A 23,727-nucleotide genomic window follows, 5' to 3' on the forward strand; every position below is an offset into this window, starting at 1 on the left:
GTAATTTTTTTTAATTTTTCAGAAAACATGGAGATCTAGAGAAACATGTTTATGGGATGAATGAGTATCTAGATTTAGAAATACTTCCAAGAACATTAAATGAAGTGAACATGGAGCCAAAAGAAGGTTCCAATAATACTGTTTATTCTTTAATCTATTTAAATTTAAGTATAAGCCCTTAAAGTTTTCTAAATTAGTTCATTCAGCAAATACTTACTCAGCATCCACCAAGTGCCATACAATGTATTAGACACTAAAACTGTAGAACCTAAAACATTATTTTTTCCCTCACAAAGATATATAAAAGAAAAAGTGATTAAATGGGGTTAAGTAATATATTGGAGAAGAAGTGATCTATTCAACCTTAGTGAAAATCAGGAAAGGTTTCAGATTACTTCATATCTGAGAGCTAAAATAAAGTTAGGCTATCCAGAGAGACAAGCAGAGGGAGGATAATCCATGAAGGACATGGTAAAAACCAGACAGAAAGGGAGAGACTGCTCACTGCATATATGGACTTGTAAACTATTGAAGGGTAAGGTGACAGGGCAGGCAAAGTACAGACGTGACTTGGAAGATAGGCAGGAGTCAGGTCAAGGGGGTTTGTATGACACCCAAGTTTTATACAAGTCACACTGCAACAGAAAATGAGTACCAATGTATTCCTTATTATCTACAATCCAAATGCAACTTGATCCACGTCAGGAAAAAAAAAAAGAAAAAGGTAGAGGGAATAACTAAGTCCTTTCAGCTGCTTGAAAACTGGCCTATATGGCTTTGTAGCTGCACTGTTCAAAAATAATCATTAGAGCAGAAACTGGTAATAAAATTCAGAAGTACATGCAATGCACCATATCTCTTTACCAAGCTTGTCCAGAGCTCAGTTAAAATAACTATTTGAAGAAATTACTTAGTATTAAAACCATATGATGAAAATATTCAGCATCTCAAGGACAATGAATAGACTTTTGATAACTAATCTTTATTGGCTATATATAAACACAGAAATTTGTGTTGTTCTGAAAACTTCTGTTTTATGTGATTTTTTAAAAATGTTCTTCAAATAACCAGATATTTTTACAAAAAAAAAAGAAAAGTAGTATTTTCCACTGGGATGCCAATTCAAGTCTTCTGAGAACCCTCTGCCTCAGAATGTTACAAAGTCATTTTTCTAATTAAAAGATTTAACAATGCCTTAATTTATTTACCAGAGCCATCAATGTTTTTTGAACTTCAAATACTCACCAAAAAACTAGCATTTCCAACAATTACAGTTTGTCACAATAAAGAACAGCATTGTACAAAGATAAACAAAATAACATTGTTTTGCTTTTCCTCTAAAGAGCTGTATTTTTCAGAGCATACAGTTTTTGTCAGTGTGAGTAAAAGTGATTGTTTTCAGAATAAGCAGCTGGCGGGTAATCAACAGTTCTTATTAGCCCTCTGGACACTTCACATATCCAAATACTAATTCTGGGTATAGGTTTTGCTACATTTCTTTAGAGCAAGACAAATTAAAAGGCTCAGATGTGCTTCTCTCGACAGAAGACAAAAAAAATTAAAACAGCGCTCTCTTTAATTTAGAATGTGACAAACAATACAATTTGCTACCTTCCAAAAACTGTTCATTGCATTTCTGAATCCTTATTGGCTATCCCTGAGTCACAAAGCACTTCGGATACTTTGTTTAAAAAAAAAAAACTGCCTTTTTTCTTTTTCTTTTTTGTAGAACACAACTTGACTTCATTGACTTCTAAGGAAGAAATATGTCTAGGTTTCTTTAATTATAGTACAACACTCATCTTCAAAAAAAAAAAAAAATCTAAAGAATTCCAAAAAGTAAACCCTCAAGTACCCACATTACCAAGATTACCACCACCACAGTTACTACGAGATCTTGATGACATTTTACTTCTTCTTTTCCCTTCTGTTATCTACAATGAAAAGGTTTCCTCTGAGGAAAGCTTTGTAAGACACTGCTCATTCTCATTTGTCTGAGATAATTTGGGTATCATTTCTGATAAGTGGCATGACAAAATATATAACCTTGCAGCTACTATCAACTGCAGCATTCTGTATGGGGCTGAATTAAGCACTTCTAGCACTTTGTCCCAGGATGCTACATCAGGAATAAGGAAATGAGTTATTTTTCTATTTTCTTCTATTTTCTATTTTTCTATTTTCTTAAGTCAATGTATTCATACAAATTGTGGATATATATGAATGAGCCCCTATTTTATACAAAGAGCTATTTATTTTCAATTCAGAAAAGTACTAGAACATACATTCTAAGTGATTAGGTTCTATAACATACCTACTAAAAAAATCATCAATTTGGAAGCCCAGAAAATATAGGCATAGAATTTTGATCCAAAGATTACAGCTAATAAAGCTGATAGCCTATCATCCAATGACTACCTTAGCAAGGAAATGCTCTTTTGGATGAATTTCAGTTGTTTTTCCAGTAAGTGTGAGGACTTTATCCTTATATATTTAACACTACCTTGATAGGTGATGCCTATTTCTTACTCTGGTGAATTTATGAAACTTTTATTTTATATATTACATGCTGGCATGACTAAACTGTCCTTTAGAAATTTCACACTCTACTGTCACTGAGTACTGCATCACAGTGTGACTTATCAGCTAATAATTTAGTTTCTGAAAGGTCAGTGTGGTGGTTAATGTTACGTGTCATCTCTGGCTGGTAAAACAGTATTTTGGAGTGGGTCTGTGCAGGGATTTCTGAAAGAGATTGGCAGTAAAAAATAAAAAAAAATCCACCACTCTAATCAACATGGGTGGGCATTATCTAATCTGTAGAGTGCCCAAATAGATGAAAAGGTAAAGGGAAGGCAAATCCTCTCTCTTCCTGACATCCACGTTTTCCAGCCCTCAGACATCAAAGCTCTTGGTTCTTGGACCTTTTGATTCCAGGACTTTATGCCATTGGCTCCATTGGTTCTGAGGCCTTGGGACTCACAATGAATTATACACTGGTTGTCCGGGTTCTCCAGCTTGCAAACAGCAAACTGTGAAAAACTTCTAGGCCTAGTACAGTTAGCATCTCTGCCATCTTGATCCTTATTCTATTTTACACCAATGGTAAAAAGTGTACAACATCAACAGCTAATTCCTGTTGCTTCCTTATTGTGTGCAAGACACTATCTGATAAGCATTAACACTGATTATTTCACTTGATCTTCAGAACAAATCTATGATGTAGGGAACATTATAGTTCCTATTTTACAGATAAAGAAATTGAGGCACACAGAGGTAAAATAGCTTGCCTGAGATCACACCACTAATAAACGATAAAAATAGGATTCAGGTCAGGTGAGACGCTTCTGGAAGTAACAGCACAATGGCTGCCCAAGGAGAATCCCAAGTCCAGTCCAAACTTGAATTGGTTGGCAATGATGGCAGAGAAAAACTATCAGCTGACGGGTGAATCTGAGATATACATAATCACTTTGGGTGTTGGGGTCCATCCCCTGGTGTTCCATACCAACAGAGGACCTTAAATTCAATGTATGGGATATGGCCAGTCAGGAGAAACTTGGTGGGCTGAGAGATGGCTATTACATCCAAGCCCAGTGTGCCATTACGATGTTTGATGTAACATCAAGAGTTACTTACAAGAATGTGCCTAACTGGCAGAGATCTAGTATGAGTATGTGAAAACATCCCCATGGTGCTGTGTAGCAACAAAGTCAACATTAAGGACAGGAAACTTAAGGCAAAATCTATTGTCTTCTACTGAAAGAAAAACCTTCAGTACTATGATATTTCTGCCAAAAGTAACTACAACTTTGAAAAGCCCTTCCTCTGGCCTTCTAGAAAACTAACTGGAGACCCTAACTTGGAGTCTGTCAAACTTCTCTCCCTGGTGAGGATGACGACATATGAGAAGGTGCAGCTGGAGCCCAGGGTCAGAAGTATGGTTTCATAGGCAACTGTCTTGTGATGTCACTGGTGCAGGGTATTTGTCACTTTATGGTACAGCTGAACAGAACATGTGCTTCATCTCTGGCATGCTGAAGGAAATGAGTGGGCTTCAGAGTGAATGTGACAGTTTAAAAAACATCTTCATATTGTGAACCTGCATATTTAGCTGTTTTGGAATGCAGTTGTTCCTTGAGTTTCAAATAAAAGACTGTTATAGTCACATCACAGTATCCAGTGGTGAAATCTCATTTGTCACTGTTATTCCCATTCTTTTTTGTATTTCAAATGAAAAAAAAAAATTGGATTCAAATGTATGCAGTCTGTTTCCAGACTTTAATTAAAATCAATGTGTCTAGACACCCTGTAAACTGAGGTCTCATGTTTTTTTTGTTAAGTTTATTTATTTTGGGAGACAGAGAATGAGAGAGGGTGTTAGGGGTGGGGAGCACAGAGGGAGAGAGAGAGAATCCCAAACAAGTTCCGCAGTGTCAGCACAGAGCCCAATGTGGGGCTCGAACTCACAACCTGTGAGATCATAACCTGAGCCGAAGTCAGACACTTATCCAACTGAGCCACCCAGGCACCCCTGAGGCCACATATTTTTCATACAACTAAGACAAGACAGAAACCATTAGGAACAACATGAATAAGGAACTATTAGCTTTAAAATGGCTATAATAAATACTCTATTTGGGAAGAAAAGAAAACAAGAGTTTTAAAACAAAAACATATACAACAGACTAGGACCTTATTCATTAAAACTATGTCTACAAAAAATTTAAAAATAAAATAAAATAAAATCAAGCTACACCTACATGATGAGGTATAATGAAAAAATTTTAACATTTTTCTAAGATGAGAATCCATTTAAAAGATTTTGCATGTACATGTTTTTAAAAAATGCATTATACACCTAAGTAGAAGCCTTACCACTATTCTACATAATTTGACTTAAAAACCTTTATCACTTGTCTACTATGCACCCTGATACAAACAAGGTAACTATACATGACCTCTAAACACAGTAAGCTCATATAAGTGAAATATATAAAATAAAAAACAATAATGTGATAAAGAGTAAAGGAGCTATTTACAAAGTAGAAGAGTAGCACAGTGGGCTAGAATGACTCATCCTGCCAGAGGGGGCAGAAAGAAAAGTAAAACTTCCAGAAAAGACAACATCCTCAGCTAGCACTTAAATGTCATCTTGGCCAGAGACTTGAATAGAGAAAACAGTATGTATAAAGGCACAAAGGTGTAGTTAGCCTCATACAACAAGTCGAGAGACTTCAAGGAGGTGGTATGGTTGCAGAATAAAATTCAAGGCAGGAAGCAGGGAGAGAGGACCTGGAGACCAGCTAATCCTAAAACTCCATTAGAAGCACTCAGACTCAGGTTGAGGGTCCACTAGAGGGACAGGAGGACTAATAACCCTAGCACCTACACATCCCTGAGTTGTGTTTCTACCATCAAAAATAAACATTCAAGGGCAGTATTTCCCTAAATTTTGCAGTGAACCTCTTCCCATCATGAACTAAAAAAATTCTAAAAAAAAAAGTATTGTAGTTTCTAGTTAATAAAATTACATAGCATAATAATGCCATAAACCTTAAAATCAGCAAATTTTGGTTTACTTTTAATTTATTGGCAAGAAATTCATGAAATATTACAATAATATATCCTTTTTGTTGGAACAATCTGAAATTATTACAGCTTAGTTCTGGGTCTAATCTTAAAATGGCTTAAATTCAAACTATTATAGAAAGGACATAAAATAACTCGGAAGAACAGGAAATCATTTGACTGATAATACAATAGTAACAACACCTATCCTTTCCAAAGTGCCCTACATTTCCAAACCCTTTAGCAGTTACTATTTTGTTCCTTTAATAAGTTTATTATAGTGGTGTCATTTCTTTCATGAAATGCAAGAAGCAGAGACAAAAATCAGGCAGAGCACGAGTCTGTTCCTACTGAATAAATCATCTAAGATCAAACTACTGTGTCAAGTACATGAAGTAATATCCTATGTCTATTCTCTAAGATACATGTAAGAAGCTACACAACACTCAGGTCTAAGATAGTTCAGTAAAAGTAACACCAAGGTGTATTTTATACAGGCCTCAATGTGGCTCTTCTGCCAAGGCCATCCACAACCAGATTTGTAAAGACCGTATTGAAAGCATCAAAAAACCACACCTTTAGAAGAGCACTAATGATAGTGAGGGAGGTCCTATGGCAAACTTTGTTTTACTTATCAGACTTAACCCACTCCAGAGAGACAAACTGCATACAGGTGACAGAGTCAGCTTAGTACAAAAGAGTCCCAATGTCAACATAAATATAAATATATATGTAATGTTGATAATGGAAGAGTAAAGTAAAACTGAAGGTTAACGTTTCCATTCCTAGATTAGATCAAGCAAGTTTCCATTACTAAACCACAGTTCAAGATTCTAACTTCTATCTGCAAATTCTCAGAACCAGTAACAATCACTTTTATCCTGGTCAACTTGTTTACAATCTTACTAAAACTGTGAATCGTGGAAGTGCTGCTATCTCCCCTTGGTACTGGTTGCTAAAAGCTTAGAGCCAATTTTGTAGCAGATGAATAAGACTTAACCTGCTCCTCTCTTTCTCGCCTTCACCAACTTCACCTTCATTTTCCTTTTGTCCTCGCTTTCTTTTCTTAAGCTGGATGAATTGTGTATACTTTCTTAAAGTCTTTCTGAAACAAGGAAGAATTTAAAGTAGATAAACTAAAAAAACAGTAACAAAAAAATGAAAAAAACAAATATTACCTTTATATCAAAATTACAATCAAGTCTTCTAATTAACACGATGAAAGTTCCAGATGAATTGTCTTTTAGCGGTGGAGGTACTATGGGTTCACAGGCATTCTCTGGTTTTGAATTAATCAAAAAACCCTGTAAAAGAATTGGCAAGAAGTTTTTTCTTTGTTAAACTCAAGAATTCAGTTCAACTTACTTCTACAAATACCTTTTAAATATGCTTCATGTATTCTGTATTATGCTAGATGAATTATTGGGGAGCTATGACAATTCTTTACCCTCCAAATGTTCAAAAACCAAGGACTTCTAAAGAGTATTTGATTTCAGAAGCATTTAGTTTTTTAAAGTAAGTTCCATTTCTACTTTTAAAGTTTTCTTTTTGATCACACATAAGCCCATCACCCCAAAGACAACCACTGTTAGCATGTTGGTGTATTTTCCAATGATGACTGACATTTCTAAACCAAGTAAATAGTTTTTTAAAAGTAACTTTTACATTTCTTTCATGTTATTAAACAATGAAAATGCACAGCATTTTAGGAATCTGTTCTACAGAAATACTAGCCTGAGTATATAAAGGTGTATGTATAAAGAATCTCCATGCTACACTGTTTTTAATAGCAAAAGCTGGAAATCATAAGGTAGCCATATAAAAAAATATACAATAGAAAAACAACACACCCATTAAAAAGAATGAGGTAAATCTATACACACCAAATTGAGAAGATAACCACAAGATAACTATTAATTTAAAAAGAAAACAGCAAGTCACTTTCCCAGAAATACAGAATGGTTTGCCATCAGAAAATAAGCCAACATGAAATCTTACATTAACAGATTAGAATAGAAAAATCAAATGGCTATCTCAACAGGTGTAATAACTGAAAAAACACAGAGATAAGAAAATTCAGCAAATTTATAAAAGGTAAGCAATTAAAGCTATGACACAGTTTCCTTAACATTAGTCCTAAATGGTGTGTGAAGTGGTCATACCAACCATCTATTATTCCACAGGATGTGGCAATTTCTCCTGCTAGAGTTGCATTGACTGGCTTGTAAAAGGGAATGTTTTTGCAAATGTTTCAGAAATAAAATGCAGTGTAACTTTATTTACTCAAAAAATAGTTCCCCTTCTTGATTCCATAAAGCACTTGGTTTTTACTGTGCAGGGAAATAGAACTGTAGTTATCCTTCCAACAATGAATATTTGCTTCAATCATGTTAAATTTACACCTTCGACCTTTTCTGTGCCTTTCTGCACAAACACTAACTTTTTGTTTTAATGAAAAGTCACAAAATGTAGTTCTTTTCCAGACACTTAGAACATCAATTAAACTCAACCCACGTAGTACCAGCAAGACATATAACTCAACTGAAGTGAAGACAATATGAACAGTTATGGCCAAATTTCCGGTCTTGTGATGTCAATTCCAGCATGACTGCCACCTAGTGGGAGCAGTTGAAAGACACATTCCAACTTCAGAGATGTTAAAACATGGGGTTAATAAAATAAATGCATCTTAGAATCAGTGAATTAATGTATGTACAGATACACAAGAAAAGATCTACAAGTGAAACTAGAAAAGGGTTCTTTTTTTTTTTTTTTTTTAGTAATTTCTATATTGTTATATCTGTTGTGGCAAATGTATTATTTTTAAACATAAAAATCAAATACACATAAACCAAAAGCCCAAAAAACAATCTAGCTGCATTAACAGAAAATTGAGTGAAATCTTTAAAAAAGTTTTTTTCTTGAATTATTAAATATTATCTTTCCTGTGGACTATGCTAAAAGAATAACTTGCTATTAATTCCTATGCTTCCCTGAGATGTGAGTCACTTAAAACTAAGTTCACACTTAGTTTCTATCATCCACAAGGTATACAAGGTAGTATAATGGGTCTTGTTAATTAATTTGTCACAACTCTCTAGGCCCTTGAATAAGAATATCAAACAAGGTGTTGCCTTAAGCCAGGTCCACATGCCTAGTGTCACCTCCCTGGGCCAATCTTTTCTTATTAAAAAGATGCTGGTGGGGTGCCTAGGTGGCTCAGGCAGTTAAGCAGTTAAGCATCCAACTTCAGCTCAGGTCATGATCTTACAGTTCATCCATCGGTTCAAGCCCTGCATCAGGCTCTGCACTGACAGCTCACAGCCTGGAGCCTGCTTAGGATTCTGTGTCTCTTTCTCTCTGCCACTCCCCTGCTTGTACTCACTCTCTATCTATCTCTCTCAAATATAGATAAACATTTATTTATTTATTTTTTAATTTTTAAAAAAATTTTTTTTTAATGTTTTATTAATTTCTAGGAGAGAGAGAGCGCGAGCAGGGGAGGGTCAGAGAGAGAGGGAGACACAGACTCCGAAGCAGGGTCCAGGCTCTGAGCTGGCAGCCAGCACAGAGCCCAACGCGGGGCTCGAACCCACGAACCGCGAGATCATGACCCAAGCGAAAGTCGGACGCTTAACCGACTAAGCCACCCAGGCGCCCTGATAAACATTTAAAAAAGATGTTTACTCTGTAATAAAAGATCCTCATCATTTCTGCCTTCTGACAGTGGCACTTTATGCCAATGTATAGGAAGCCCAAGAAAACTACCAGTGCCTAGGAGACTTAGGACCAGATGTCCATCTCTCCTGTCTTTGTTGTTGTAATTCCCTGATGTTTAAACAACGCCAGACAAAAATTGTGCACTCAAGACTGGCACCTCAGTATCATCAAATGTATAATGCAGTAGGCTCACTACATATATATGTTGATTTCTTTTGAAATCTTTTGACTATACATAAAAAAAGTGCACAAAATATAATTTTCCAGTTTGATGAATTTTCACTAACTGAACACACCTGTACCAGGAAATAGAACTCCGGAAGTTCCCTCCGTCCTCCCTGCCAGTAACTAGTCCTCAACCTCCATTCCTAATGTTATCACATAGACTTCTAACAGCTTGATTTTTGCCTAATTTTACACTTGAGATAAATAGAACCATACAGTACAGCAAATGGTCTTTTAGACTTCTTTCTCTCACTGCTGTATCTGTGAGACTCATCCCTACTGCTGAGCAACCGTACTGTTGAGACTTTTGGCAGATCTTTCACTGCCATTTCTATACAGTATTACATTGTGTGATATGCCAACATCTATTCTACTGTTGATGAGCATTAGGGGAACTTCCAGTTAGGAGCTGTTACAAAGACTGCTGTTATAAACATTCCACGGACATTAACACATGTACACATCTGTTAAGTATATACATAAAAGTGGAACCATAGGATAATCAAGCTGGATCAGAGCATATCAAGCTTTAGTAAATCCTGCCAAACAGTTTTCCAAAGTAGTCTGGGATACCACTTTTTAGCTAGAATATTCAAAAGCATCTAAACATAAAAATTATACTGAATACAACTTTGCTTGAATGCTTCAGGAGTTATTTAGAACTATAATATTTTAGGATAAACATGGAAAAATCACTTTTGTTGATAAATTATGCTGGTTAATAAAGTCATAGACAATTTGATATGGTGGTTTTGTTTAAAAAAAGATTGTGTCAAGCTGAAAAGAGCCTTAAACTTTCCTTCCTTTCAGCTTGCACCAATGCTAAGCTATATAAATAGCAAAATTAAGAAGAGTATATGTAGTTACAATGTCAACAAAAATCTTGAAAGCAAGGCAGCAGTATGACTTTCTCTTTGTAAGAGTAAAAAATAAAAGCAGAACGAGAGAGTCAGAGAAGGGTGAGTTATTCTGTTAGTGTCTGAAGTTGTAAATTAACTAATTAATTGTAGTAACAGCAAGGAGTTAACACTTGTTGAGGCTTAGCTCTCAACACTGTGTGTCAGGCACTAGGCTCTTTTCATATTCTAAATCAGTTAACCTATGCCATAACTAAAGGAGATAGCTATTATTATGATTATTATCCTTATTTTAAAGATGAGGAAACTAAGTCTCAAAAAGGTTAGGTAACTTGTCCAAGGTTACACAGCAGGCATGCAATCCCAGGAAGTTCTCAACCACTAAGCTATACTCCTGTAAGAAGACAAAACAAAACAACCTCGACTAGGTGAAAAACAAAATGGGCAACAAAAAGAAGAATGAACATTTACAAAAATGAACAAGCCAAAATGTTAGTATAAAAGGCAATTAAGGCTAATTCCAAAATCTGATATAAATACTTTAAACAACGAAGATGTCAGGGGCACCTGGGTGGCTCAGTTGGTTGGGAATCGGACTTCGGCTCAGGTTATGATCTCACAGTTCATGGGTAGGAGCCTCACATCAGGCTCTGTGCTGACAGCTCAGAGGAAACTGACAGACACAGATTCTGTGTCTCCCTCTCTCTCTGCTCCTTCCCTACTCAAGCTCTCTCTCTCTCTCTCTCTCTGTCTCTCAAAGATAAATAAGCACTGAAATAAATGTTTTAAACAACGAAGATGTCAAAGGAAACTTTGTCATAATTTTTACATTCAGATGTAGACCAGAGTTATACTGATCAGAGTTTATTAGCTAACATTTTCCTAATGTGAGTGAGAGAGATGGATTTATTTCAATCAATAACTTTTTACAATGTTAAAAAATATCCACTGCTCTTTCCTCAAATTCGTTATTAGATCATTCTTTCAAAATCTGTCCGTTATTTTCACATACAGGGTACATTTAATTTCTTTTTCACAAATGGTTGGAGATTGTGCTCTTCTTATGCAATAAAATATCCTTTAACTACTATTCTTATCATATTATTTTAAATTCCTTTAACAGTACTCTGAATACACTGGTCACATTTCATCGTAAGTAAGAGGATGGATTAGACTGAGTGAGTCCCTAACCAAGTAATTAAAATCTGGAAAGAACCAACAGATCCAATAAGAGAAAACAAAGTATAAGCAACATATAGTATAACTGCATAGAACAGAGAAAGCCATTCTAACTATGGAAGGCAGTAACAGAAAAAGTGGCATTTGACTTGGTTGTTACACTTTAATTTGGGGTCAAACACTGAATATACTATTATATATAGAAGGTATATAGTAGGGTGTTAATGGAAAAACCAGTGTAATGTTAAAGAAGTCTGTACTTTATTTAATATATTGTAAAAATATTAATTTCTTAGATTTGATAAATGTACCACAGTTATATAAAATGTTAACATTAAAAGAAACTGAGTAGGGGCGCCTGGGTGGCTTAGTCGGTTGTGTCCGACTTCAGCTCAGGTCATGATCTCATGGTTCATGAGTTCAAGCCCCGTGTCAGGCTCTGTGCTGATAGGTAGCTCAGAGCCTGGAGCCTGTCTTCAAATTCTGTGTCTCCTTCTCTCTCTCTGACCCTCCCCTGCTCAGGCTGTCTCTCTCTCTCTCTCTCTCTAATAAATAAAACATTAAAAAAAAAAAAAAAGAAACTGATTAAACCATATATGAAAACTCTCTGTACTATTTTTCTATAATAGTTTTTCTATATAGCCTTTCTATAAGCCTAAATGTACTTTAAAACAATTTTTTGAATAAACCAAACACACCAACAACAGTCACAAGAAAGTAACAGGAACTATCACTCTTTAGCCTGTTCTAGGCAGTACACGTCTACTGATGCACTGTAACTGATGTATTGATGTTTCTGGCAAACAAACCAGTTTTTTCAGCAAATTTTTGACATATGTTGCTACTGAGTTATTTTTCTCCTCTTTCCAGTACCTTTCTTTTAAGACTCCAGGGCAAAACATTAGTATTTTAACCATTCCAAGCTTCATGCCATTTGCAAATTTGATAGCCATACCTTCTATGTCTTTCTGTACATCACTGAGGAAAGCACTGAATAAGACAAATTTGAGGGTTATATACCAATTAAAAGTTAAGCTCTTAAATGAATTATAAGAAAAGGTTGTTTAAAAACCTCACAAATTAAATATTACATTTGTAGCATTTTTCAAATCAGTAACTGAATATCTTTCATCTCAGAGTTACATCTCATCTTGTATACTGTTAGAATCATCCCCAATAGCCTTTTTAGTTATATATATGATCAATGAGTTAGATTTTAGACCTTAATATCTGATTAAAAGATGTCACAAAAATACAATAAGCCCATAAATAGCTCAAAACATTTAAAAAATACTTAAAAGTGCGGTCAGCAAATACTATTTAGACCGACTATATAATTTTCAACACATTATTTCTGAAAAAGTTCAAAAAGCACTGGTAACAAAATTTGGCTCATGTTAATAGTCTAGGCATGTCAAAGCTTAAAAAATAAAAAAAAGTCTCAGACTACTATATTTGTTTATTGATTGCACTGAGGTTAAGAACAAAGGGAAAAAAGCATATTTATACAACATCAATATGCAATTATAAAATCACCTATCTTGATAATGTACTTCAGTAAGAATTTTTGAGTGATTTATTTAGATTTGTAATTAGCATTCATTAATTACCTACTAGATGCTAAGATGAACTTCATTTCCCAGCCATGATAAAATAACAGGGGCTAGTTTTATCCTCTTGTTTTAAGTAACTAGAAAATTAAACAAAAGGTGTGAAATATTAGCTTTCAAAGAATGGACAACAGATAGCACAAGACAGCAACTGCTGAGAAGAAATAAATATATGCAATGAGCCCTAGAAATAGCTCAGCTCTGTGTCTAGAGAGATTCTAGGCCTCAGTATAGGGCAGGAGAACTCAACAGTTTAGCGGTCTAGATCAGTTGAGGAAACAGAGCTCAGAGTTTGGACCAGGTCAAGGCAGCTAAAGTTTTGTGGAGCACCATACTGGGGTTAAGGGAGCTGCAAAGACGGAGGGCCCAGAAACATGCAGAGATGTCCAGTCAGCTCAAGTCCTTGCCTGAGTGGTAATCTGCATTTGTGTGGGAGGGAGCTACCAAAACTGAGAAAAAAAAGGAGAAAACAGAACAATCCCTGGAGCCCACACGGGGCTGGGAAGAGCTGTATTCTTATCAGCTGCAGAGGAAAATCTTCAGAATACAGAGCACCAAAGAGAGTCCTCAAAAGACAGTTGCCTCAGAAGTGGGCCAAATTGGCCCTAAACATTTGAAATGAATGAAAATAAAAACACAACTTAGCAAAATCTGTCAGATACCACTAACATAGTACTTACAGGGGAAATTTAAATACTTGTATTAAAAAAAAGGAAAGGTCTCAAATCGATGGCCTCAACATTCATCTAAAGAAACGGGGGGGGGGGGGGAGCAAACAGAACCCAAAATAAGAGAAAGAATAAATAGCCACTTTCCTTACAATGATCCTTTGGATATGCATACTATAGACAAGTGGACAGACTTAAAGAAGTTGAATCACTTGCCAAGTGATTGAACCATAATTTGAAGCCCAGTAATGCTGACCCACAAAGCCAATGTTCTTCCCATATTATCACAGTACTCATCTTCACCGAGAGGAGGATTAAACCAGGACTACATTCCAGTTTTCCCTATTTTCAGCCCAGCACTCTAATAATTTTGCCATTGTGCTAATATAATCATCACTTCTATGGCAAAAGTTCACAAATGTTTATGAAAATGATTAGCAATCTAAGTCACCTTTTTTCTTCTTGTTGTACCTTTCTATTTTCCCCCTTATCCCCAAATCTTTCATTGTATTATGTAAAAGTTTGATATGTAGCTTACAGACAGCTGGTTTTTCAAGTTATTTGCTGCTGTTGAAGTTAACTATCATAACTGATTTGAAACCCTAGAGGACAGCTTTCTGCTTACAAAGGAGGATCACAAATCACAGGCATTATCATCCCTGTTTTAGAGAAGAAAAAACTTAAGCTTCAAAGAAGATAACACACCTAAGAGTCAGCTGCTAACTGATGGTGCTGTGAGTCAAACTGATTCAAATAATGTTTCCTTTCTTCAAGAACAGATTGTCTTTCAAATTTAATATAAACACAAAATGATTCAGTGAGATTGGTGAGACTAAAGACTATTCTTTAAAGCTATTTGGTGTTTTGTTTTGTTTTGTTTAAGTAGGCTCCACACAAAGCACTTGAACTCACGACCTTGAGATCTAGACCTGAGCTGAGATCAAGAGTCTGAGGCTTAACCAACTAAACCACCCAGGGACCCCTATTTTCACTTTTTAAATTAAATTTTTTTTACTTCAATTCCTGTAGAGTTAAGATACAGTGTTAGTTTCAGGTGTACAATACAGTGATTCAACAATTCTATACATTACTCAGTGCTCATCGTGTTAAGTGTAGTCTTTAATCCCCACCACCTATTCCACCCATCCCCCCTAACCCCCCACCACCTCCCCTCTGGTAACCATCAGTTTCTTCTCTATAGTTAATAGTCTGTTCCTTGGTTTGTCTCTCTCTTTTTTCCTTGATTGTTTTATTTCTTAAATTCCACCTGAATGAAATCAGATGGTATTTGTCTTTCTCTGACTTATTTTGCTTATCATTATACTCTAGCTCTATCCATGTTGTTGCAAAAGGCAAGATTTCAACCTTTTCATGGCTGAGTAATATTCCATTGTATATACATACCACCACATCTTCTTTATCCATTTATCTATGGATGGACACTTGGGTTACTGACATAGTTCGGCTATTGTAAATAATGCTACAATAAACACAGGGGTGCCTGTATCCTTTTGAATTAGTGTTTCCTTCTGTATTTTGGGGGTAAATATCTAGTAATGTGATTACTAGATCATAGTCTATTTTTATTACTTCTGTTATTATTATGATAATATTTGTGCTAAACAAATATGCTAGGAAAGAAAAAAGCTCGCATCTTAGAATGAATTACAAGGTGTCAAGAAGGAAACTGGTAGCATCAAATCAAAGATAGTTCTATATGTACAGAATCAGTCTATAAAATGTTTCCCTTATTTCAATACATTTATCCTAACACATAATAATTATTTATTTTAAGAAAACATTTCTTGCTTTATACATGGATTCACTTTCAGATTCCATTACAAAGCAAATTCTCTTAGAATCTGCTGTACTGTTATGCCAAAAATTACAAGCAAAATATACTCAGTTTGGGAAAGGAAAGATTAGGGAATAGCAGCCAGGCCAAACCTGTATACTGAATAAAAGGAAAGAGCATCTGTGAGTTCCAGTTCTGCTCCCTGTGGTGCCAGGTAACTTGACAGTTTTGCATCTCTGATCCATACAAGGTCCTGAATATAAACAATACTCCTAATTGAGACATATAAAATAAGATAAGCTAGTCATCAAGGTGTGAGGGTGAGCACAAGGGGTTGGTTTATCTCCAATTACTTCCTACTATCAGATAACAAAATAAATCCTCAAGTCAGGAGTTCTTAAGCCCCACGTTTTTTCCACAGAGCTTCGGAGGGCAAGAAGAAAACAGATGGCATAACTTACCCTAAAAATAGCAAACATCAGGCCACCAGATTCATAAATATGGCTTTTCATGCTCACTGAAGAACACTAATGAAACCCTGAGATAGCAAACTTCTCAATATATTTATGGACATTTTGGTCATTTCCTACTTCATAATTTATTTCCAAAAGGTCAACCTGAAACACTGTCATTTTAATTCTTTCTTTTACTGATCCACCAGTTCACTGAACAAATTTGCTGAATCTCTACTATAATTCAGGTACTGCCAGAGATAAAGATTCTGCCTTTAAGAAATTTACATTCTGTGCCAGACACTGTATTACAACAGAAATGAGCATGATAAAGGACTTGTGAATACCTCTAGTGTAACATTCTCCTTCCTGGTTTTACATCTATCAGCTTTTCAATTTATAAATTGCTCAGACAGGACTGAGAAAATACTTCCACAAAATTGCAATAATTTTGAATGAACATACTTCCCCAATATTTGATATACAAATTGTATAATTACCAACTATAAATCAATTAATAAATCTCAAAACAGAAACCCTTTTAATAATCTGGGGCATCTGGGTGGCTTAGTCAGTTAAGTGACCAACTCTTGATTTTGGCTCAAGTCACAATTTCACGATTCAAGAGAATGAGTCCCACACTGGGCTCTGTGCTGGCAGCGCAGAACCTATTTGGGATTCTCTTCCTCTCTCTCTGCCCCTCCCCTGCTCGTGTGTTGGGGGGCGTGCACGCGCACACGCATATGCACGCACTTTCTCAAAATAAGTAAATAAACTAAAAAAAAAAAAAAAAAAAAGAAATCAGCTTAATGTTCAAATAGTACCTCTCCAAAAGCAGAGGATATAGAAGAATGTTTTTACGATCAAAGAGATTATCTAGTTCAAAAGGCTAGGAGAATACGTTCCTTCAAAACAACAGCTAGGTTAAACCAAGAATGGTAGTCAGTAGGTTGATGAGAAATTTATGTATTGATATTGAGAATAAAGAGCTCCTAGAACTCAATAAAAACAAGTTAATATGATTTAAAAAATACACACAGCACTTGGACAATCATTTCTCTAAAGAAGATAAACAGTAGCCAACAAGCTCATGAAAAGATCCTCAGCATCTCTAATCATTAGGGAAATACAAATCAAAACCGTACTTCATATCTGTTAGGATGGCTTTAATCAAATAAAATAATAAATATGGACACAGATGTGAAGAAACTGGAACTCTTGTGGATTGCTGTGGGAATGTAAAACAGAAGAGTCTGCATTTCCTTCCTTGCATGCACATACAGAATACACATGGAGCTACACATGGAGCAATTCCCTCTGCAAGAAATCCAGAAACTAGCTACATGACGCCTACACATCAAGCACCGAAGAAAACACTGGCATAGTTAACAGGAAAGGCTGGGACATATTCTTGCTACAAACCCCACCTTCAGTACAGTGCCATACAATCAAGAGGGAACCCCTAATTTCCAGCTTCGCTCTGAAAAGCAAAGGGTTGTGACCACACATCTAGTACTCCAATTTTTAAGGCTGTCACCCAAGGGACAGGCCCCCAAATCACCTAGCTCTGAAAGCCAACAGGGCTTGTGTCCATGAGTGCCACAGACTGTAGCAAAGAAGCAGTTTTTAGTAAACGCAGGTGCACCCAGCATGGCTAGCATCTAGGGTTCAATAAAGAGGAAGCAGGCAGAAACACCCACCTCCCAGTCTTTTCCTGGAAATGGTTTAACTGTATTCTGTACAAGCTGCTCCCTGAGGGTTTAACTTCTAATCAGCACACATCTAGGTGCTAACTTCAATCATCCCCAAGGCCCAAAAAGCTGGTGGGCACTTCCATTCGCCTTCTGGCTCACTCCAACAATAAAATCAAGTCTGCAGCTTCTCTCCAGAAGTGTGTCCATATGTCTAGCATCCCACCTTTTATGGCTGCCACATGAGGGACAGGCCATCAAACTGCCTAGCTTTGATAGCCAATGGGGCTTGGCATTCACAAGTCCCATATGACCACATTAAACAAAAAAGCAGTTTTTAACAGGTGTGGAAGCCCCCACTATCTACTACTCCCCCTAGCGCTAAGTACAGAAGATGCAAGCAAAAAATACCCATCCCTGTCTTTCCCTGGAAGGGCTATGACTTTATACTTTCCCAGCTGCTACTTGAGGTTCTGGCTTATAATCAGCCTGCATGTGGAAACTGATTGAGATCCTCCCAGAAGCCTGACAGATCTAGTGAGCACATCCCCTGCTGTCTACCTGCAGCTCCCTCAAACAGGAAAACCAAGCTTCCAGCTTCTCCCTGAAAGGAGTTTATCCACACATCTAGCATTCCAACTGCTACAGTTGCCACCCAAGGGACTGACTTCCAAATCACCTAACCTGGGACCTGATGGGGCCTGGTATTTCATGAGTACCCCGGAACACACAAAACAATGAAATGACTCTACTTGGGAACACAAGCATTTCCAGTGACTACTCCTTCTAGCTCAGCACAGAGTAAGTAACCAAAAATCTCCACCTTCCAGTTTCTCCCTAACAGGGGCTAGACTGCATATATAATATCCTGACTTTTTAGCTGCTGCCTGAAAGTTGACCTTCCAATTAGCATGCGTTGGAGAGCCATATTAGAGTAAGGAGATGGTAGGGGCACCTGGGTGGCTCAGTCGGTTAAGTGTCCAACTCTTGATTTTGGTTCAGATCATAATCTCACAGTTTGTGGGATCGAACCCTATGTCAAGCTCTGCTCTGACAGCACAGAGCCTGCTTAGGATTCTCTCTCTCTCTCTCTCTCTCTCTCTCTCTCTCCCTCTCCTCTCTCTCTCTCCCCCCCCATTCACACTCACACTTTCTCTCTCTCAAAATAAATAAACTTAAAAAAAAAAAAAGGAGATGGCACTAGTTGATAACTCAAATCCACAAGCACAAAGAGAACCAGAAACAATAAATGAGGTTAATAGAACTACATTATAAATATATACTTATTCTCCTTTCTTCTCTCAGGCTCATTAGTAAATACAAAATCATATAAATTAATAATTAAAACAATGTATCAACCAACTACAAATAAAAGGATAGAGGGGGATTTTTCAACCTAATAAAGGACATCTGTAAAAATGTGTAGCTAACATCATATTTAATGATGAAAGACTCTATTCTTTGCTCCTAATGAACAAGAAAGTCTGCTTTTGACACTTCTACTCAAAAATGTGATAAATGGGATTATTTACAAATTTCTGATAATGTATTCGCCCTGTCCTATTTTAGACATTCATTGCTTCAAGTCAAGGAAACATTTCAAATTTCAAAATAATGAAAAAATGTTCTTCACTTTAAAAAAATGTACTGGCAAGTCTAGCCAGGGCAATTAGGAAAAAAAAAAAAAAAAGGAGGAAGGATGGGAAAAAGGAAATGGAAGGAAGGAAGGAAGGAAGGAAGGAAAGGAAGGAAGGAAGGAAGGAAGGAAGGAAGGAAGGAAGGAAGGAAGGAAGGAATAATTCAGTTTGGAAAGGAAGAAGTAAAGCTCTCTCTATTTGTAGAGGGGATGAATTTATGCAGTTGACCCTTGAACAGCATGGGCTTGAACTGCATAGGCCCACTTACACATGGATTTTTTTTTATATATATACAGTATGGTACTACAAATGTATTTTCCCTTCCTTATGATTTTCCTAATAATTTTTTTCTCTAACTTTACTGTATATTTTATATATTATTTTATGTATATAAATGTAATACATATAAAACTATGTGTTGACTGAACGTTTATATCATCAGTAAGACTTCTGGTCAACAGTATTAGTAATTAAGTTTTGGGAAGTCAAAGTTATACACACTTTTTTTGATGATATAGGGGTCAGTGCCTCTAAATCCACATTGTTCAAAGGTCAATTGTTTGCAGAAAATCCTAAGGAATCCACTAAGAAACAATTAGAACTAATAAGCAAGTTCAGCAAGGTTGCAGGATAAAATCAATTATTGCAGTAAAAAAATAAACTATTTCTACACACTTGCAATGAGCCACATCTGAAAAGTAAACTAGGAAAACAATTTTTGATACAACAGTATCAAAAACAAAATATGCAAGAATAAATTTAATAGAAGTGTAAGACTTGTACACTAAAAGCTATAAAGCTTTGTTAAAGAAATTAAAGAAGTCCTAAATAAATGGAAAGACAGTCCAATTTCATAGATAAGAAGACTTAATAGTGTTAAGATGGCAATACTCCCTAAATTAAGCTACAATTTTGATTCAATCTATATCAGTATCCTAGCTGGATTTCTTTTTCCAGAAACTGACAAGGTGATCCTAAATTGAAAATGTAAATTTAAGGTATCCAAAATTAGCCAAAATAATCTTGAAGAGAAAAACAAGGTTGAAGAACCCATACTTCCCAAAGTGAAAACTTAGTACATAGCTATAGTAATCCAGACACTATGATATTGTCATACAGATACACAGATCAATGGAGTAGAATATAAATTCTAGAAATTAACTTCCATATTTATGGTTGACTTTTTTTAAAAAAAAACAAGGGTGCCATGACAGTGTAATTAAGAAAGAATAGCTTTTTCAACAACTGGCAGTGAGAAAATTAATTTTAAAAACTTTTTAAAAATGAGGACAGAAAGCTAATCGATGAACTAGATGGTTTTTAGTATGACTTAAGGTTGTATCTTAAATATTCCTGTTTTTACTATTAATGCTGTTCATTAAATTCTTACCCAAAAAAGTAGTATCAGTATTACCTAATAATACAAGGTCATCTACAAACACATGTTTCATGAAAGCTCTTGAAGAGGAACACCTCCTTGTACAAGCTCCAGTCCACTGAAACTAGTAAGTATTATTTTTACAGACAGCAATAAAACACATTTTTATCTTATGGAGATGCTTTTTTGTTTTTCTTTCTCTCTTTTGTTTCCTAGATCACATTAGGTAACTGTAAATATATTCCAAACGCTTATCTGATCGCCTCTTGATTTTAGGATACTGGCTGTCCCGTCTAACTATAATTTATCCTGTTAAACATCTACTATACCTTTCATTATTTGATCCAAATAAGATTAATTTTGTTGCAAACAGAACTTCACTTTTATATGTAAATTAACAAGTATCTTCTCCCTAACTTTACTACTTCAAACTAATCTGCAGGCATAATAGCTTACTAATGACCTTGTCATTAAAAAGGGGGGTAAAGGGGCAACAAATCATGATGTCTAGGATAAAGCTAGGAAATAAGATCAATAATTCCCTTTTCGCTCAAATTGATGTTGAAGAGTTAAAGAGATATTGTAACACATTTATATGTTTCCCATTCAACATACACTGATAATACTTCACTCCATAGACCATATCTTGACATTTTAAAAAACAAAATGACTGTGCCCTCTAGCGGACAAGACCTTTTAGTAAATATGTTACACACCATACCACCATCATAATCACATCACTGTCATGCTTAAGAAAAAAATCCAGTCACACGCTGTCACTCCATTCTAAACACTTAACCAACATAAAGTCAAAAGCTCAATATGTGGTATACTTACAGGATGTGCTACACCCAACAAGATTGTTTCTCTAAAAACAAAAGGAATTCTAAGTGGATTGAGCTTATGTTGGGATATACATATCCCCTAAAATCACTTTCTAAACTGACAAATGGTTAATACAAGCCAGTAAGGAATATTTATTCACATTTTATATTCTGTAGTACTTGACAGATCCTCTAAGAATATAACAGCTTTAAACATGTTAATCACTGAAAAGAGCTCTTAACAAAATCTCTGATAGCAAAGAGTTCAGAAACAAATACAGAAAGTAAATCTGTGAAAATTTAAGAGCAGCAAAGAAATTCCTCAGTTTTGTGAACAAAAGTGAATCCTGACTAAAAAGAATTCTTTGGTAATGAAGCAAAACACTTAACTACTGATGGAAATGGTCAGATTCTAGCTATGGAAATTATTTCAGTATTAAGTATTCAAAGAGAATGATGACTGCCAAAAAGGGACGGTGTAGGTAAACATAAAATACAACAGTACAAAGTAGTAAGAGTGTTAGTACTAGTGATTAGTTTTTCTGTTAATTTCAAAGACAATGATCACAGATTCATTTATAAGAGAAATGAGAAATATATTGAATGTGGAAAATTTTCATTATTTAATTATGGCAAATTATCACTGAGACAAGAATGGGAATATTATCAAACTCCCCAGAGTAGTCAGACATTCTTATATATCAGCAGTATAAAGAATACCTGTTTCTCAAATCCTTGCTAGCATTGATATTGTTAGACTCTTTATTTTCAGTAATCTCTGAGAGTGAAACGGCATCTAGGTGTATTACAAATAAGGAGAGATTTTTAAAGATATAATAGCAAAAAAATCCCTGATATTTTACATATCTACCAATAAAATAATGAAAAAACAGTGACATATTCATAAAATGAAGTATTATGCAACAGTTAAAATGAATGCAGACAATATAACAATACAGATAAACTGCAAATATAGTGTTGGGTTGAAAAAAAAAACAGTTTAAAAACCAGAGCAAACAAACTTTAAAACCAGGTACAATAATTTTCATTAAGATTCACATAGAAGGTAAAAAGTGTTTTATAACATAAATGGGAAGATCTAAATTTCAGGATAATGATTATCTAAGGAGGAAGATAAGAGAACAGAATTTGGAAGGATGAAAAATGATTTGGGACACCTGGATGGCTCAGTTGGTTAAGTGTCCGACTCGATTTTGGATCAGGTCAAGATCTCATGGTTCATGAGTTTGAGCCCCACATAGGACTCTGTGCTGACAGCACAGAGTATGCTTGGGATTCTCTCTCTCCCTCTCTCTCTGCCCCTCCCCCACTCACACTCTGTCTCTCTCTTTCAAAATAAGTAAATAAGCACTTTTTTGAAATGTTTTAATAGCACTGGTAACATTTTATTTCTTCTGAAAAAAAAAAAAAACCCCAGCATATTATTAACATCTAGGTGGTAGGCATATAGGATGTTCTATTATTCCCTTACTCTATTCTCTGTTTGACATATTTCATAATTTGGGGACACCTGGGTGGCTCAGGTGGTTAAGCACTGACTTCGGCTCAAGTCATGATCTCCCAGTTCATGGGTTCGAGCCCCACGTTGGGCTCTGTGCTGACAGCTCAGAGCCTGGAGCCTGCTTCTCGCTCTGCCCCTATCCCACTTGTGCTTACTCTCTCCCTCACTCTCTCTCTCAAAAATAAATATCTGTTTTAAAAAAATGAAAGAAGAAATATTTCATAATTTTTAATAAGTGAAAGCAACCTAAACACAATGACAACCAATGACATAAAGGATCAGTTACATTATGGTGTAATTCAAATATTGTAAAAAAAAAAAAAACAAAAACAAAAACTGTGTGATGACATGAATGCATATATATTTACATGAAAAGATATCCATGATATTAGATATGATATTGCCAAATTTTAAGAAGATACAAAATAGCATTTACAAACACATTTTTAAAATGGAGGAATAAAAGTGTCTATAAGAAATTCACATAGTTATACCCAAGTCTACCACTGCAATCTCTTGGTGGTAGAATTATATGATTTTCATATTTTTCTTTATACATGTCCTATATCCTCTCCATTTTTATGGTGAGCATACATTG

The 23,727-nt window shown here is 35.6% G+C and overlaps 1 protein-coding gene and 1 pseudogene across 3 annotated transcripts in view; one reads left to right on the forward strand and one right to left on the reverse strand.

Moving 5' to 3' along the window:
• RNF13 (ring finger protein 13) overlaps window positions 1-23,727 on the reverse strand; it is a 163,842-nt gene that overhangs the window by 89,493 nt on the left and 50,622 nt on the right. For 2 of the 3 annotated variants that reach the window (XM_039241011.1, XM_039241010.1), the window contains exon 4: window positions 6,750-6,875. In XM_039241011.1, the coding sequence (XP_039096942.1) occupies window positions 6,750-6,875 (126 nt within the window). Of the gene's footprint in view, window positions 1-6,749; window positions 6,876-23,727 lie in introns of those variants that run through there. The other variant, XM_039241012.1, reaches the window with a different exon arrangement.
• Window positions 3,365-3,952, forward strand: LOC120237625 (annotated as a pseudogene).

This window comes from Hyaena hyaena, unplaced genomic scaffold (genome assembly GCF_003009895.1).
Source record: "Hyaena hyaena isolate Hyena2069 unplaced genomic scaffold, ASM300989v1 scaffold_186, whole genome shotgun sequence".
NCBI classification, from domain to species: Eukaryota; Metazoa; Chordata; class Mammalia; order Carnivora; family Hyaenidae; genus Hyaena; species Hyaena hyaena.